This window comes from Thunnus albacares, chromosome 4 (genome assembly GCF_914725855.1).
Source record: "Thunnus albacares chromosome 4, fThuAlb1.1, whole genome shotgun sequence".
Classification (NCBI taxonomy): domain Eukaryota; kingdom Metazoa; phylum Chordata; class Actinopteri; order Scombriformes; family Scombridae; genus Thunnus; species Thunnus albacares.
In genome coordinates this window covers 10,324,096-10,344,070 of record NC_058109.1, presented here as the reverse complement: position 1 = coordinate 10,344,070, position 19,975 = coordinate 10,324,096, and the positions used below count along the sequence as shown (strand labels likewise).

The 19,975-nt window shown below is 40.6% G+C and overlaps 1 protein-coding gene across 1 annotated transcript in view; it reads right to left on the bottom strand.

The window, feature by feature from the left end:
- LOC122980710 (plexin-A2-like) overlaps window positions 1–19,975 on the bottom strand; it is a 78,121-nt gene that overhangs the window by 39,186 nt on the left and 18,960 nt on the right. Inside the window, exons 4-5 of the mRNA XM_044348999.1 lie at window positions 9,549–9,683; window positions 862–962 (exon numbers count right to left, since the gene is read on the bottom strand). Coding sequence (XP_044204934.1) covers window positions 862–962; window positions 9,549–9,683 — 236 coding nt within the window. The remainder of the gene's footprint in view (window positions 1–861; window positions 963–9,548; window positions 9,684–19,975) is intronic.

The window sequence follows — 19,975 nt, the reverse complement described above, 5'->3', positions numbered from 1 at the left end:
AATAAAGTAGCCTCATTCTTCTGTGTGAGAGATCATGATTCACTTTGGGTTACTTGAGGGAACAGCAGCATCTCTTCACTGATAAGTGTAAGACATTAATTTAAATAAACTGCGCAATGGGACTCGCAGACAAAGTCAGCACTCAGGAAAAAGGGGAAAACAACTGTTTAATTAGGTAATTTAGATTAAAAAAACATTTTTTTTATTCACACTTCACCGGCAAGAGCTGCAATTTAAATAATGCTGATTATCATCAAGATATTGCTTGCTGAAATGCAGACGTCATACGATGAGACAGGGGTAAATCCCTCGCTGAGGTCAGCTTCAAACACAGCAGGCTGGTTAAGAAACACAGGGTTTTAATCTCCTGAATCCCCTTTGCTCCATATCGAGGTATTATGCAAGCTAACCTGGGGGTCAGATAATTAAGATGGAAGAGATAAGCTTGCTCCGCCATTTCCAAAATGCTCCCCTGGTATGTAGAGGTGCAGTTGGTAGACCCGCTGCGACTGCCAGGCTAATCCCTCCCTCCTCCATTTACACCAGTTGTCCTCTCGCCTAACAAACAATAAAATCTGGTGGGCATGCAGCTTCTGCTGTCCTAAATAGCGCTATTTAAGAGGGATCATACTGTCCAACAACCACTTCCTGCTTTTCTGTTTTTCCCGCCAGCTGTTGATAATGGTGAACTCTTGGGAGCACAATCATTCTTTTATGTTAAACTGCACAAATCATATGACCATGTGCTTAGCCTTATTTATAGCCTCCTACTAGCTGTTTGGTAAACAGTAATGTTGTTTTTTTTTAATCTCTTGTGATGTGATGTGTGAATGTGAGGAGGAGAGGAAGGAGCTGACTCACATGTTATACAGGACACACCAGCCACAGTGGGGGTCACCAGAGCTCAGACATTCTGCACATGTGCCGTACTGCTCGCAGGCCTCCACGGGGACCTGGGCCACCTAAACCAGAGGAATCACAGTGTTAAAATGTTGAAATAGCATATAGTGAAAAAGATGAACCAGTATAAATGAAATCAGACAGTCTCAGCACAAAAGGTTAGAAGGTTTTCAAAGAGAAAATAAATATTGCATCCATCTCTCTATATATATCATTTCAATAACATTTTTGGCGTCATGCTTGAGTTTACATCAGCCCAATTTAGAACTTGTGTTGTGTAACATGATCCATATTTTGCAGTCTTAAAAGAATATGCGAACATTTAGCAATTCACAAATTCTTCACCACAAATGTATTAGAAACAAATAGACGTGATTCATGGATCCATGAATCCAGACAGATTTTAAGTATAAGAGCCATTGCAGGTACCTGAATACAGTATAAGTTAGGTAGTACAATGAAAGTTACATAACTGTCCTGCAACTTTCAAGGAGCGGTTGTATTGACTGTTCCCAGGATCTGAAGTTCATTTGATGATTATAAAAGAGGTGCTGGGTTAGGAGTGTCTGAAATAATAATCACAGGAGAAGAAGGAGGAGAAGATATAAAGAGATATGACTGAAGTCCTCACTTTGCCTCTAAAGTAACACTAATTTTATCAATGAAGAAATAAACTCTGGACACCAGAAAACTCTGCTCTGGACCAACTTAAAATATCTTGGGTTTAACCCACTAACCAGACAATCAACAGAAAATGAATCAGCAAGTATTTTATCCATCATTTCAGTCATTTCTCAAGCAAAAATGTCAAACATGTTCTGGTTCCAGCTCCTCTAATGAGAGTATTTACTGCTTTTCTTTGTTTTATATCAGTGTAGCTTGAACATTTGTGGGTTTTGGACTGTTGGTCGGTTAAAACAAAACGTTTAAAGATTCCACTTTGGGCTCTTTGGCTGACATTTTGCAGACAAAACTTACAAAATTTAATTAGTCCATTGAGAAAATTACTCAACAATGAAAATAACCGTTTATTCCTCCCTGATTGGTATTTATTATTTATACACTTTCTGCTAGTGAAAGAGTGAGCAAAGCATTTTGCGTATGCTTCTTCAGACTCACTTGTTAGTTAGTAGAACAAATCCCAGGTGTGATGTATGGGACTCAACTGGGATCACATGCTCCACATACATTACATAGTGTGGAGAAACACAATAATAAGCAAATTGCCACACAGTCTGCCGTCTTAAAAATTTCAATAAATATAATTATATGCTGGAAATCAAATACACATGCAGGCTATGCAAATCTACTGTACAATTTCATCCACAAAATACACCTGTAGTCCAAAAAGAACTAGACAGAAGTACAGTAAGACTCACTTTCATTTTGTTTGACCAGCACAGGTTTAAATTATACTGCTGGGCAGAGGTCTCTGGATTTTTAACACTACTTTTATGCAAATGCAAATCTCTTGCTTTGAGTTTCCAACCCTCAGTGTGACAAAAGTTAAAAATGGCTGCCAAGAAATGGAAATAAGGTCAACGAAGGGACTCCTAAAAACTTGGTATTTCACCCGGGGGCGGTGCCTTGCATCACAATGTCATGTGCCCGATGCGCATTCTCGGCTGATCGCATTGGGTCATCTTGTGACTTTTTGGATATGCCAGCAAAACCGTAACCTAAAAAGTTGTTTATTAACCTAATATTTGCCTTAACGCCAAGATTAAATCTAAAGGAGACCTCACGCCTAACTGTAACTTCAAACAGAGATGATTTTTTATTTTGTTGTGATCATCGATTAACAAAGATACAATTTTAGCTCCTTGTACTGCTGGCACGGCTGCAACCGTGACTAGACTTCCCTGCAGATTTTCGAATGACTTTTACCTGACTGTTGATAAATTCTCAAATTGACCATCATAATGTTATACTGGAAAATATGTACAACTAAACTGAGCTAAAAGGTATTGACATTTAGATGGACTAAATTATGTCCGACAACAAAAATCTACTCAGATGGGGGGTCTGTATTCTGATATCAATCTAGTATCTTGCATCAATAGATGCCTCTGGCTCAAAGGGGTTTACAAGGCAGACTGTCAATTTCCATGTACATAAGTGTGAGAAAAAATATACAAATTATAGGAAAACATGAATAGTATATTGTGTATGCCTTCATACTTGACATGCATCAAATCAACTGATCTCATATTCTATGCATGTATTATTCAGTCTAGTTTGCTTAATTTTCCAAGCTTTAGAAATAAAACCAGCGCATACTTTGCCACTCAGTCCAACTTCTCATTTTCATCAAACCAAAATAATTCAGGTTATCATGAAGTAGACTACAATAAATGTAAGTGCAATTTTTTTTCATCATCTCCCACAGGTCACAGATTAAATACACTCTACATTCCTCACTTACGTACTTCTAATGCCAGCCGAAGGTGGACATAGCAAAGGGTCCCACACCAAAAGGTTTGTGTTCTAACTATTTGAGGGTCCTTAGCATGGAAAAGTTTGGGAACTCTTCACCAAACTACATTTCTGTTGGTGCAATCTCCAGAGGCAGTGCATGCTGCAACTCCTTGAATCTCATAATTTGGATATAACATGTCATTAAAAGTAACCCTATCTTACATCAAGATGCTCAGCCCATATGGGCTTACAAGACACACAAGAATTATTTAAATGTACACAGATGCGACACCAAATATACTAATTATAGGAATACTTTAATAGAATACTATGTAGCCTATATGTTCATATATAACCCTTCTCACATTCAATGCATGTATTATTCAGTGTAGTTTCTCTGATCACCCGGAGACCCTTCATATTTCACACCATGCCTGTATGAAGATTTCACTTTGCGTGTGTGCAAAGTGTCTCTCTCTCATACTGCTGCAGCATTTCACCCATTTGTGAGAGACAAAACAAAAAGCAAATTAAAAGTAGTAACCTACATTATTTGTACAAAATGAACCTAACTCACCCTCCATCGTGGAAAATTCATGAACGTGCACTCAGAGCACAGGCTGAGACAGTCACAGAGCTCGCCGAAGTGTGCGCTGCTACGTCCTGAAAAACCACGCCCATCCGGGTGAAATACCGAGTTTTTAGGGAGTTCCAGTCAACAAAGGGGAGCAACCAAAACATTCTGATATAATAATAAGCAGTTCTGATGAGGAGAGAGCAAAGCTCATTTCATCATGTCTACTTTTCAATATATGGCCTACATATATACAGTATGTCCTTATCACAACAGACATTGTAGAATATCCCAGAAGAAAATCCCTTTTTTTTCTACTTCTTGCTGCTGAGACAAATTTGCAACATGCAGTTTTATGGCTCTGCCCACATGAGGAACTGTCTGATTTTTATTTCTCAGATGTCAGAAAGCACATAAAATGACACCACAGCTAATTGACAAGCATTTTTGCAGTAATTTTTGTATTTAGCTTTTCTTTATAACATATTCTTCCCTCTCGAAGCATGATGATTGTTGTACTTCTGCATCGGTATTCACTCCGTGAGCACACAGTATAGATTTATGCTGTCATTACTACACTTTTTACACACACAGGAGCACACATAAGCAAAAAGATGTGTTCACACTGACAGACAGACAACCACACACTCAACTTCTGCCGCCACTTCCATGCATGAATGTCTGGCAAAGCATAAGCTCTCCATTAGCTGCTGTGAGAGTCACTTCTGTCGCGCAGCCAGCACCACCCCTGAATACAAAACCAGGTTAGAGCTGCAGCCTGAGCCTGCCTATTTTATACTTTGTTATTATTCTAGGACTGGACGTATGATGCAAGCAATTTCCTGATGTAAGCAATCACAAATGAAGAGTGGATTATGGATTAGAGTGTCTCCGGTGCTCTTGATAGCATGAGTGGGTGCTCTCTCAGGTCTGTGTTGGCAAAATGGATTATCTACTGCTCCCTATGAAATAACTTTCTCTCTTTTTTTCCTGCAGTTCAGAGCCCATTCGGTGCATTCCATTAGCAAAATGATTTTGTAGCGCGGGAGGGGTGAGGGCTCTAAGTCCATATCTGACGCAGTAGGAATAATCCATGAATTGTTGTGGACTGGAGCTCGTCTAAACTAACAAAGTTGGTCTGTGGCCGTTTAGACAGCGTGACCTTTACAAGGAGAAAGCTGCATCTTCTGCTTTCTGCTGCCCGACTAAGAATCAAATGTGAAGCTCTGGCTGCACATCAGGGTTGATTTGTTTAGTGGAACTGACCTGAACAAGAACACACCGTGTTGAATCCAAATAAGATCAAAAGACATGTCCTTAGGTTTTATTTTCACAAGGTCTTAAAATGATAGCAGCTCAATATGTGGATTAGCATCAGTCTCCCTCTTTCTTAATTAAATTGTATGGTATTTATGTTATTTAGTCTACTACATACTATATGCACTCTCATCCTCTATATACGATCGTACATCAGTTAAACCTTTACAGTCATTTCATGTTTAATGTACTCTAGAGGCTATGAGTCACAGTATTTAGCATTTCTTATCAAGCTTTTGTTTGCCTTCTCCACTCTGAGATAATTTCAGGAGAAACTGATAAAGCAAATGCAGAAAACCAATGAAAATCTTCTGTTCCAGAGGCAATTTTCAGTCTGCCTGGTTTTTAATGTTTTTCAGTATTGTATCATGGCAAGGCCGGATGATCACATACTATTTCAGCTTTGGGAATTACTAAATCTTTATCTTTCCACAACATCTGGGATTCCCTTACACTAATGCTTGATCTTATCATTTTACCAGTTCGCTATCGTTTTAACACTTTCATCCGGATTTACTAGAACTTTATAAACACTGTCAGATGAGCAAACCGGCTTTTAGACCTCTGCACTGCTGTCATCCTGTATCCTCAGTCTGGCTCTGGGAAATCCACAGCAGTCACATGACTGTTTGCATCATGTGACAGCTAGAGATTTCAGGGGATTTCAGGTCATATGCAGCATTTTGTGTTTTTAGGATTCAGCATAACAGGAAATTAATAACTTGTTTCCACAAATTGTTATACCACAAGTTTATTATTCCCATTTGTATTGTGCTTCCAGACCTAATTACGTTCTACAGCGTGAGAAAGAACTGAGGGCTAATGTTCTGCAATAAGAGAATCACAATTTGAAATTAAAATTGGAATTGAAACTCATAAAAGAATTAAAATGAAACTTAAGACTTGTGATACCAATAATAATGAATGTATTGGTTGACTGAATATTAACATTTCTACAGAGTAGATCACATAGAATAGTTTGCTGCCTATTTTAAAGTCCTCTTTCTATGGACTTTTGTTCTGTTTTGACTTGAAGCTGTGAAGTGTACTGCAGTGCACAAGGCATAAAAAACAACCATAATGTGGCATTTTAGAAATCAGTTCCTCAATTTTATGACTGTTAGCAGCACTGACTGTATTCCCACACAGTTCATAATTCAGTTTATAGACAGTGGCTCCAGTTTTAAGCTAATATCCATACTGCCATCATGTTATATAACCACTTTCACTTAGCTTATTCAGCACACATGCTATATGCCAGTGATTCTCGTCATCTTTTCTGTTTGGAGCCAAGACTTTACAAATGAGGAGTGCGGGGTTTTGCCTTTCACGCTCTGGAAACACGCCCTGCTACCTTAGACCGAAGGGAATATTAGCTTACTGGGAACACTGAGCAGTGCACTCTTGTGCTAACATTGGCTATTTTAACTAAAATGTGCTAACAGGCCAGGTATCGTAATAAGGTAACATTAAACTCTCCGAAATATTGTGACAATGGTCCAACTCTGTATGAGTCCCTGAGCCGGGGAGAGCAGCAGTTGAGTCAATCACAGCTGTCAGTGAACGGCCACAAGAATGAGATCAAAGTCTACTATAAGTCTTCAAATCTTATTACTGGAGCAATGATTTCCCAAATGAACATCAGCACACTTATTAGAGGGCAAAAATTTAGAGATTGAGACTATAATGACTCATTGAAAAAAACAATTGACCTAGTATTTCTAGAGAGAGGTTGATGCTTTTTGAATGGGAGTCAGTTGGAGCCAGGATCTAGCGGCCATCTGTGGCTTTGTACTTTAAGATACTTCCACATTGGCTTCATCCTCAAGCTGTGGTAGTTGCTGCTTGGACACATCTACCAACCTAAGTCAACAGTACATTAACATTTGAAAACCACCTTCTACACCTGAGAGCAGACTGGTGTAAATACAGTAGATATGCAGCTAAAAGTGTTGATAAATAGTTCTAGCTTCTGCCACAAGTGGTAGAACTATGAATACAAAAATTGACTGAATGTCATGTATGACAACATTTTTGTAAAAATATCCACTTTTATATAATTAATAGTGTTAATTAATATCCAGTTAAAAATCCATTTAAACAGGCACACTCTGAAGGTGACAGATGTTGTTGATAAAGGGGTACTCGAGCTCATCTGATAGAGTTGTGGCGGTACGTCAGATCAAAAAAAAGGTTGGGAACCCCTGCTGTTCTGTACACAGTACTCACATACAGTTCATGAAAGGTAGGGAAGGCAGACAGACAGACAGAGCTACAGAGAAACAAAGAAGTGGGTGGGTTGGATTTCAAGCACTGATTTTACATTTTACAGAGTGGCACTTTGAGAGATTGCCCTGGAAAAACCTTGTAGCAGTTTCCCCCCTTCTCTAAGGTTTAAAGCCTTAGCCATCATTTCACAGACTGACAAGTGACATTCAGTGAGGTTATTGTGTGTTTGGATACTGAGAATTTCTATTCTTAGAAATGATCAAACTAAAGGCATGCAGTGAGAGAAAAGATTAACTGCTGTGAAATTTTTTTTTTTATATCAATAATGGTTCCCAAATGATGTTTTGGAGCAGACACAGATACATACACACACGCACAAACACATATATCCACACACTGATTCTCTTTTCTCTCTCCTCACTCTTCATCATCATGCTAACCCTGCGTGTTTCACTCGGCAGGAGACAGAGAGGCTCATTGTTATTCCACAAGGGTCGGCTGAGCTCAGCCAAATCTGTCTGTGCCTCGCTCCTCATTCCACATCATTCCTGTATTGTTTGGCTCCCAGGAATCCAAAAATCTCTCATCTCTGGGATCTACTGGAAATGTGGGAAATCTGTGAGTGAAGCCCTCTCCCAGGGGGATTCCTTACCCTAGCTTCAGGAAAGTCTGAAGGGGAAAGCTGAGCAAAGATGGAGAGAGAGACAGGAGCTGCTCCAAGCTCCTGAGGGCTACAAAGCCAAAGCTTTTCTAATATTGAGAGAAAAGGCCTGGCCAAGCTGGGCTTGGTTTTTGCTCGGTTATTATGTGGACTGAAGAGAGTAGCTGGCTATCTCCTTGAAGGAAGCATGTGTCTCTCCTCGAACGACCAGAGCTCATCAATAAGTGATGTCCTGTCTCTTCCAGTCTATCACACAGAAGGAAGAGCTGCCTTTTAGAAGACAGCACCAAACACAATGCTGTCTCTATTCTCCCTTGCTCCTCATATGACATCGCTTGTTTTCTTAAACTTGGTGCTTTTATAGGTTTCGGACTGTTTTTCAAGCTTCCAGAAGAGAGTTTGGAAGCACTCTGAAATAACTGACACAACTGCAATTGTCCCAGTGCCCTTTTCCTCTCTGTCCTGTGACTCTGGCTCAATACATTCCAGCAGTCAGAAGACAAGTGAGAGCAGTGATAGGGGCTTTTTTTTTTTTTTTGGCCGCAATGAAACCTAATCCCATTTCACAGTGCCATGCAGCCGCGCCAAAATAATCACTTGATGGGAGTTGAAAGTGATTACCACTGTTCACTCTTATCTGCAATGAGTGCAGAGAATATTGTCAAACAACAACAACAACTGCTCGCCTGTGTGATCATGCCGGGCCAAGTGAGGAGCAGACGAGGGGGGATACAACCACACAGAAAAAAGCCGCTAATGGTTTTCTATTGGACGTGCGCGTGTGTCGCGTTGAAAAGATGCATGTGCTGTAAGTCGATTTGCATGGATAAGTAATTAGAACAGCGGTCCATCCCTTTACACACAGCCTGCATATTTAACAATCCCCACTGTACGCATACAGTTTGTGAATGTTTGTGAATTGCCACATTGACTTGGAGATAAGTCATAATCATCTGCTAGGATTCTAAATAAATTGCATTATTTTAACATTAACATAAATTAAAGTTTTTGATTCTAAACTGTCTTACTGCTAAGTCCCAAACTGGGCACAATAGCAATGCTAAATGTAATGCTATGATCTGTTCAGATAAAGCTCAGGCATTTCTTTTTCCTATATTCTGCTAAATTAAATTAGATTCCTCAAGAAATAAGAATTACTATTTAGTTTTATACCTAAACACACATGTAAATAATATTTTTCTGTCTGTTTTTTTCACTTTTCATGAACCTAATGGCTTAAATAATCAAATTAATTTCGAGTGAATTTTGAATTTCATGCTACACATATAGCAAGTCGCTCAAGGACGTGTCAGCACGGCGAACTCTTGCTGTCAAAGGGGCTTGAACCCGCAGGCTTCCAGCTGAAGGACGGTCTCGCTACTCGCTACATCACCCTGCCGCTTAGTGTTTCTCCTTGACAGCAGCAGCAAAACGAGGGCGTTTCCTCACCTGATTGTCAGACATGACATAGAGATAGTTCCTGTCCAGGGAGAAGGCCATGTCCCGGAGGATGGGGCTGCTATCCTTCATCACAGTCACTGTCTCGTACAGCACTCCTCCCTCCAGAAGACCGTCCACCCTGATCTGCAGAGACACAGACAAACATAGACAGTGAATGCCGCGCTGCAGGACACAGTGACTGAATGGTTACTGTACATTTGTAGAGTGACATCTGTCCTCTACAGTATATTGTATAATTTGTACGCTTCCTTTGTATCTGTGAGGTCCCAATGTCCTTCAAAAAGATTGACGTTATAAGAAAATATACTTTCAGTTGCAAGAAATAAGAAAACACGCTTTGTTTTCAGTTTGATCACCACCCATTTTTACTTTTATGAAGTTTTCTCGCTTCAAATTGTTAGAAAACTGATGGAGCTCAGACAGAGAAGTCATTTTATAGTCACATGTTTCATACACCCTCCAATTACACATGTTCACCACCTGTCTCTCTCAATAGGCGGTCTGTATAAAAATTTCATACGACTACGCTGAGCTCTGCATCCTCGCTGCTACACTGCTGCCTGATTTCAGAAATTTAACTCCCTCCACCTCCCCAGCCTCCTCCGCCTGTATTAACATTTAGATGTGTGAATTTTGAATATTTTGTGTTCATGTTCATTGAACGCTGTGTATCTCAGGGGTTTGTGAGCTCAGTGACAAGCATTTCTGGTCATTTCAGCACGTTGTGAAGCAAAAGCTAGGAGAAGTGTATTCACATTAGTCGAAACATTTCTCTAGCAACACCAACTGACCTCTTGTACAAGCCGTTTACATTCTGTTCTTGACAAATACACTTAGACTACTGTATCTGATAGACACTAATCAGTTGTAAATAAACTCTTTTCCACTATTGCAGTTAATAAGAACATTAGCTTATCAACAGAAGCTGCTTATGTGAAATAATACACAAAACAGCTGGTTCATTTGTGTATGATAAAGAAAGTAGAAATTAATCACTGAAAATGAAAAAATTGATTCTTAATGGAAACGTATCGTACACATTTTTAGAAGCAGATGGTATATCAAACAACAGGAAAAGAAAGTTAAAGGGATAGTTTGGATTTTTCGCAGTGGGGTTGAATGAGGTACTTATCCATAGTCAGTGTATTACTCACAGTAGATGGGGGTCAGCACTCCCCCAGTTTGGAGAAGCAGGTGGGAGTACTGGCAAAGAGGCTAAATGATGTACTGCTGTGTACTGTTGTGGACGGAGGCAGCAGCAAAATGTATTTTAGCCACCTAAAAAAAGGCCCACCTAAAAAAATCAATATCAATTTAAGTGTACGCTATATTTAGAAAAATTTCACCACTTTACCTTGCTGTCAGACAACCCTTTGCTTTGGCATTACACTCTCTCAAAATCACCAAGGTTTAGTTCAGAAGTATAAATGTGTGCAAAGCCAGTAATTTGAGGAAAGGATTGAGGACTGTTGTATGTTAGAAAATAGCTCCAGTGCATAACGGATAATGTTCTATTTCTACATGTTACTGTAAATATACACATATAATGTATCAATAAGACAACATTGTAGTTGTTAGAGACACCTTACAGGCAGATAGGTTAAGTTGCTTCCCCTTGCTTGCATGTAGTCTTTGTGCTAAGCTAACGTTAGGCTAAAATGTCACAAAATATTCGCTCACACAACTATGATATTGATCTTTTTCTTTCTATCGCTCATACAGCATATAAGCATTTCCCAAATGTCTAACTATTCCTTTGAAGTCCCTCAAACAAGTTCAGTTTAGTTCACAGTTCAACAGTTTCTGTGTTAGTTTTTATGATGTTTTGCATTATGCTATGATGCAGGTCTGTGTGACCGAAAGATTAGACAATAAACTGGCTGTTCACAGTGGAGATACAGTGTGTGGATTCTCGACTTCTTTTCATTTACTTCATTCGTTTTCATAAAGCGTCTCGTTGACTTGTGCTAGTGTGTTGTCACTCTGGACATGTACTGCATTAGTACAACCCAGACAAGGTACATTCATTGTAAATCAAGACTGAGAAGAAATCTGAGAAGAAATCAAGACTGAGAGAACAGATGGAAAGGGAAAGGAAAGATGGATCCGCTGCTACTCATTCAGTAGTCCAATCAGCCAGTGAGACTTTTGACCCAAATCCACCCCTGAGGTTATAGCCGTGACGCAGTTGAGTTTTGAGACGTGTTCACTGAGCTCAGCCTTAATTTGACTTTGGAATGACTTTCAGGCAGCAATCTTTTGGGGCTCATTAAATGCAAGCATAGAGAACAGATGCCCACTGGTGAAGGGTTTTTTCGATTCTTTTCTCCCACCTCTGTCTACAAACAAGATGTGTTGTTGCAGTGAAGCAAACAAATAAGCAGGTCTATCTTTGTAATAAGTGGCTTATGGATGCTGGAGCTGTCAAAAGGGAGCCTTGTGAGGACTTGAAAATGCTTGTAAAGATGTAAAGTAGCGAGTAAGCTGTGAGACACAGGTATAAACTACCCTTTACTTCCCACTACATAATGAAAGTGTTTTAACTTTTCATCAATCCGCAATCCAAACAATCAATCCAAACAATACAAAACTCCTTGTTTATCTCGTTTGGATTGCATAGTCATTGCTCAGTATGTTTTGCACAACAACAAAATAAGCAGTGCTTCTTCTATTTTTTTTTTGTTTTGTTTCACAGAAATACCTTCATGTGCACTCATAAAGACAGATCTTTCACCACTGGAGCAGAAATGATGTAAATTGCATCATCAGTTGCATCATACAGTAATGGTAACATGACACTTGAAATACAAGTCAGAAATATGAAATGAGAGATACAAGTCTGAATTAAGTACGATATCTGGAGAAAAAAAAAAATCCTTATTAGCTATGCAAACCCAGGTTGAAGCCCTATTTAAATTCCTGGGAGACTGGATCATTAACCATGTGATGCAATTACAGTAAAGCTGATTAATAAAATAAATGAAAGATAGTAAGGAATCGGAGCAGCCAATTGTGGCAAAGTGTTGCGAAACGTCTGCAGTGCGATTATGCCATTCTTCCCTGCATGCATCCTGACACGTAGACCTAGGCGACCTCCCCACCACCAAATCAAATTTGAATGCGTGCCAGGCTACAGTAGCTTGCACACATGGTGGCAGAGCCTCAGCAGTCTCTCACTGGGGACAGTCAATCAATACAAACTGATTACATGATTGGATCCCCTGGGCACCAAAACTTCATCAATCAATCATGCCTCCACCTTCCAGGCAGCTGTTCCTCTCCAACCGTCAGCTCCGCCAGCCAAGAATGAGGGAGAGAAATATGTGTGTGTGTGTGTGTGTGTGTGTGTGTTTGTTAGTTTATATCAGTGGGAGGGTGCATATAGGGGGTACAGAGAGGGTAGGCAAGGCATCATCTTCCACATACAAAAACTCCAAAGCCTAGCAGAGAGACAAGAGTGATGTGGGATCATCCGCTGATTCCAGATCATACGAGGACACTGTCTGTCTCACACCGGTGAGAATGTCATTACCTCGACACCGTGCACAATCCCATCCTTTAAATAGTCCATTCATAGACAGATCTATCTCAGAGTTAAACCCTCTCTCTAGCGCATTGTCTGTTTTCTTTCTCTTGCCCTGTCTTCTCTTGTTCCTCCTCCTTTTCTTGTTCCCTCTTTCTTTTACCACAATCCCATGCAGTAATGGAGCCAGTTTACATTATTTTTTTTTCCCACACTCCTCATTTCACAAATAGCACAGATAGAAACCAGAGCATGTACGCATTTCTGCGGTGAAACCATGCATTTAAAAAAAAAACAACAAACAACTGTGGAGAGAAGGACAGATACCGAGCCAAGTGTTTTTTTGTTGGGTATGATGAGATTGACTGAGGGCCAGAGGTGCAGGGATGAGCTCAGGCAAATACTGACCCACGCTGACTGATCCGTGGTGTTTGATTTCAGCGGATTTAAAAGCGGTTTTATCATTTGAAACAGGGCTGACCAGGCAGAAGCCCTTTGGGAGTACAACAGGTCCTCAATCTCTCCTTAAGCCCCACAGCTCCATAATGAGAGTAAGGCGGGTTTAATTGGTTTTATAATGAGCCTGCTTGTAGGAAGTAACACACAAACTCACACACACACATGCACATACTCACCTATGCAGGCATGCAAACAAAGACATGTGCACACAAACATTCACCACATACACACTGAGAATTCACTGTTTTGATGGCTGCTTTTGTTAAGTTTGTACTTGTAAATCATGCGTATGATCACTTTTTTTGACCAGTATATATTATAATGGATTGTAGCATATCAGGAACACACACAAAACATACAAAAGTCCATATTGTTCAATAATAAAAACAGTCTATAAGTACTTAGAACTACATTGTTTCAAGGTCAAGATCAAAGCTGCACATCTTTCAAAAACCTAAGTAAGCATCTTTCAAAGTTTTAAGAAGATTCCCCCTGTGTGGTCCGTGTCATGTAACAGGAGAACAGAACTGACTTGCCATTAATACCACATGTTCATATGACCTCAGTGAGCTCTTCATTTCACTCTGTCTTCCCAGCGCCTCACAGCTGACGAGGATATATATTTAACCCATGAATAATATTTAAGCCAATAACAGCAATATCCTTCCTTGCTGCTGAAATTCCCATGCAAAACCTGCAATGGATATAAACAACTAAGCTTAGTATGGCTCCCACAAACAGATATGCAACCTGAGCCCAAGTGCGCTTAACAAACAACAGCCTCCCTTTCTCATGGCTGGGTTTGCATCTTAAATGCTCAGCTGCTGTCTTCCTGCGAAAGCCAAAGGAAACAAAAAAAAAAACAACTTCTAAGATGTCACTTGGCCTGAGCAGGGCTTGCTCGGTTGTAAAGCTGCCAGACCTTTTCATGAGCAATACACCCTCCCAAATGTCTCTCCCGTGAGTATTTACATATGGGATTGATTCTGTGATTCATTTCAGCCGATTATTTGATTCATGCTGAGAGAAAGTATACATGTAAATATCCCAGGACCCCTGCTTTTCCTCTTCAGATCGGGAAACCATGCAAAACATGTGATTACTGTGTTTATGTGGTGATGGCTGTTCAATCCTAAAAAAGTGTGTCCATATGTGGCCTGAAAATTCACCCAGCTAACCTAAACATATGGATGATGACCCAGGAGGCGAAGAGCACTCTGTTCAACCAATCATTCCCAATCTGCTTCTCTGACAAGGTTTCATCTGTCTCTGAAGACCGGCCCATCCAACTTGCTTTGAACCAGACATGAGGAGGTTGATTCATTTGCTCCACAACAAACTTCTCCTCCTCAGTCTTTATTTGACATTATGCTGGAAATCATTGCATTTTCTCACCGAGTGCAAACATCTGACTTACACTAGAGTATTGTTTTTCATATAAAAGTGTAAAAAAAGTTACAATTTGGCAGGAAACCTCACATAAATCTTCCATTTCTTTATGGGAAAAAATGGCCCAGACTGAAAAAACACGCTAGACTAGATCTAAAGATGTACACAGACTGTAAGCAAGACAGATTTTGGCACAGAATTCGCAGTCGATGCTCCCAGGCTTGACTCAATATTGTGACACGGGGCATGCAGCGACATAAGGGCCAGACAACTGGCCACCTTTAAGGTTGAGTGGCTGTGCATATGGTCCAATCGTGGATGACAGCCGAGGAGAGCGGGCATTGATTAGCCCATATATCCATCATCGCACTGTGAATGCTAATGAGAGGAAACTCAGGGTAGAGCCGAGCTGCAGCGGCTAATGAAAACGAAGAGTGTACAGAGGAGGAGGGGGTCACTGAGGTGGAGATGTGTATTACAGGACAGGACTAATCATTCAGCCATCACATTAACTACAGTCACAAAGAGAGGCGTATTGATCACATCCATTGGATACGCTGCATGTTGGCAAGTGCCCATACCCTAAACACGATTACCAACTGGGTCGGAAGAGAGGTCACGGTGTGTGTGTGTGTGTGTGTTTTTTTTAGGTTATTGTTAAAAGCCTTCCAGTTTCAGCAGCAGACTTTTTCAGTTCGCCCTAACCTTCAGCTGCATGGCGAGCTTCCAAGTCTTCATACCACATTTTCTACAACTTGACCACAGTCTCCTCTCAGTCTCTGCATGTTCACTTCTTTTCTCTCTCCTTGAGGACATGGTTTCCTGTTTTCTGTTTCCTGTCCTCCTCCATACTGCCCCCGTCCCTCAAATCATTCCCATTGTTTGTCAGGTTCCCATGGCCCATCAACAAAAGCAGTGGGAGGGGGACATTGGAACAATTCATGGCACTCGTATGTTCTTCATTTTCCTGACCGCAATGCAGTCACAGTCCTCTCGTGTGTTTTCCATTTGTGTGACCGAGCAGGAGAAAGAAAAGAAATAAGAGTGAGGACAGGACAAAGAGAGCCGGATAGAGAGACGGAGCTTCTAAATAAAACTGCAGTCAGGAAAGGCAGAAAGATGGACACTTTTCTGTGTTATCACAAAATTGCCTCTCTTAATACCATTTACTTTTTCAACTGCACTGAGTCATCTAATGGTGATACGCTCTGAAGACTTTTACCCTCAGGTTCAGCTCTGTTCATGCAGTTATGAAAATCCTTTCAATTTAGCCTCAAACACACCTATTCTGTCATCCCCACCTCTGAAACTCCATTCTAATGATTTCAATCACTAAATCTCCCCCTTCCTGGCCCCCTTAGAAACTGTGACTTTGAAAAGTCCAAGTCATTTAGCCATGCACTGGAGAATTTCCCTACCCCGTCAACTCTCAATAAGCCATAATGAATCCACTATTTGCACATGAGAGTATTTGACTAAGGCATTATTTGCTGTGAGCTTAACATTTTCAACCATTTCTGGGGAAATACTGCTGCTAAGTTCCTGCAGCTGAGATAATGCACTGCCAGACTCCACCCTCCCAGTCTGTCAAGAGTATTGTCTCCCTAAGATTAAGTCCTCTGGCACACATTAAATTGTTTAATCATATTAAAATTTTGCTAAAGTTCCTCTGGGGTGGTTGTGACACCCTTGATTTTCCCTCAGAACTGGAAAACACACACTAAACACACAAAATGTTACACTAGGAACATCTTGACAACCCACACCTTAATATACTCACTGTATGTCAGAGGAGCATCCGGTTCCACTCTGTATGCCTTTGTAATCCTTCTGAGCATTACAGTGCTAGGCAGAAACATTTCCTCAGAAAATCAATTCCACTCAACACCTGTTATGTGTTTGAAGCTGCCACAGGGTAAAAGTATAATGTCATTCTACAGTGTGTTTGCTGTTTACTTGCATGCTAGACTTCAGTAGCACAGAGACAAAAATCTTTGTTGTGGTTCCTCGTACAAAAAGTAGTACAGAATATAGAATTTAGGGGAATGTGTTGGTACTTGTATTGTGTTTGGAATTGGCTTAATGATACTGATTGATTTATTGAGTGATTGAACATGTACAAAGCTAACGTTATGCAAAACCTACACCATCAAAAGCCCTACTGTAGTAAAAAGAAAAGGCAGTACAAATCAAAAAACAAACACTACAACAAATCTGTCCTCTATCACTAGGTACTCCACTAAAATTGGCACTCAGCCGGTGTTCACCCCCTTACAAAGGTTACTACACATCCACACAATACCACAAGAGACAAGACACCACCAGACCTATGATATGTCAGCTTGGGCTGCCTGTATTTTCTCCTGCAAGTTTCCGATGCCAGTGGAGATAGCTGATAGTGAAGACAACGTGAAGCAAGTTGAAGAAAGCCTCAGAAATCCTTATCAGTCAACCACATCTAGCGAAGTCATTTCCAGCCAAATTTCTACTCTCTAGCACCTTCCCAAACTGCTTCCTGTATGAGCATGTACAGGTTCAGGTATGTGAATTTCTTTCCATATGTGTTCATGTTCATTTAAAAGTTTTGTAACTCAGGCACTGCCGGAAGGTTTCATAGCTCAGGGACATTCTTTGTAAATCTGCTTCAGATTTGTTTCAGATCATTATGAGCAAAGCCACACTGCAAAAAAACGTGCATTACTGTTCAAATAAATGGTTAAAATCTTGATGTGACTGTACTGACTGAAATGCTAATCTTGCCCCCACTGGGTCCTGCTAGCATTTTGCTAATGAGTGGAAACTGTGCCATCAGTGCTACTGAAAGTTGCATCTATCTACGCCTCCTGCCTTGAGACTGGAATACATTTAAATACAGATGGGTGAGAGATAATGGCTTTTACCTGGATTCACCACATGCAAAGTGTAAAAGCACCTTTTGTATTTAGCCCAGAGTTACCCACCGGGTCATATTACTAAGCTAAAATCAACCACCTAAGACAACAAAACAGTGGCAGATGATGATAGAAATGTCCTGTTGTATCTGGAACAGGAGTAGCCTAATCATGAGATGATGATGGACACATCCATATGCTGCACGGAGCCTGGATGGTTAGACTGTTGGTTATCCCTGTGACCTTTCACCCTGGTTACACCCTTTCTGTTGCTGGCTTGACCTTTGTAATGACCCCGCTGCCAGAGTGATCTGCTGATGGCATTTATTGTCATGCCCCATTTCCACTCAGTCTGTCCATTTGGGGGGTGATGGAATAGGATTGGAGAGGTGACCCCGTGCTCCTCAGAGGCTCCTGGGAGTCTGAGTCACGGCTGTATGTTGTGTCAGTGTAATGACAAACTCTGGCCTTTAGACACTCAGCACTTCAAGCAGTAATGATGGATTTTTTCACTCTGCTCACCCAAGCCTGTACTGCTCACTTCCTGAACACATGCAGAACATACTTTTCTTTGTCCCTCTTTCTCTCTCACATTTAATATTTGTCTTTCTACCTCCGTCTCTGTTTCCTCTCTTTCTTCCCTTTGTCATTCTTCTGTCTCAGTTCCGTTTTTTCTTTTCCTCCCTCTTTGTCCTTGTCTCACCCAAGCTATCTTGTCTTTTTCCCCTGATGGCTCATCCAATGAAAGAGCTGCAGTGATGCTATCTGTGCTCCCGGTCTGGACCTGTGTGTGTGTGTGTGTGTGTGTGTGTGTGTGTATGTGTATGTGTATGTGTGCGTATGTGTATTGTGTGTGTGTCAGACAGATTGCTCCTCATAAGACTGAAGCCCCCAGGCTAATGTCACAACAGTCCTCTCACACATTTCCTCAGTCAGCTGCGTGTTGTAGGACTGTGCAGTAATAGAGCCCGCGGTGGTATCAAGTCAATCCAGTTCGATCAAAGAATGAGCCCTATAGAAACATGATTATAATAAATCATTACAGTATATATTGAAATGAAATATGACGGACAATGGGGTAAATCAACTTCATGAGCCTCTCAGAAAGAGGTCACCTTCTGTCTGTGGGCCTGATATAAGCGATATTACAGGGTGAAAAAAATCAGTAGGGAGGATTTCAGTGGATGATACATTCCCATAGATTAAATCAGAGCTCCATAGTTGTGTGCACATCAACAAAACCTCGGTGGGATAGGTGCTGGATATAAAATCAATTAAAGGAAAACTGGTATTTTTCGACCTGGACCTTATTTCCCATCATTTTGTGTCCAAGTGACTAATGGGGACAACAATTTTGAAATTGGTCCAGTATTGAGCGAAATCACTTCAGCCAGCAGCTGTGAAATGGGCTGCAATGTAATCCGATGAGGCAATAGCACCCCAATGGTATACGCCCAATAAAAGTGGTTGTTTTTGCCACTGACAAGGCTCAGATTGTAAATAAGTGTCTGACAACATTATGGAAAAGGATCCCTACAAAGAAATAAAATATTTTTCTTTATCTTTTGCTTGATCCGGTCTGTTTGTTGCCTGTTCGTGTCTAACCAAGTCTCTCTCAAGCAGAAGTTTCGTTCTGAAATCTTGCAAGAGTTGAGTTATTTTCAAAATCAGCTAAATATTCAGCCAGCTCTTAGAAGCTGCCGCTCAGGAGATTTCCACCGGCTCCGGAGGCTACAAACCAAATCAACAAACCATACAACAAACTATAGTAGTAGCATTTCACTACTTTTTTCCCGTTCTTTACTTGAAATGTCAACTTCTCAAATACATCCGTACACGTTCAAGCCGAAATCCACGGCTACAGAGCTGATGGCCATTTGCGGGCAGCTCATCGGCAAGGTAGAAAAAAACATTGCAAACGCACTATTCAGAGCAAGTTGAAGCTCTGGTTTTTGACTTGCAGGGAGCATTTCTACATATGTTAACCTCAAGTTTTGGAACTTTGACCATGTTAGCATAGATATTCAACATCATAATAGTATATTAATGACAGGAAATCACAAAAAGGATTAGAATTGATTAATATTTTGAATATAACTAATTATTGTTCCTGGAACACAACAACATCAAAGTCACTATATAAACTCAGTAAT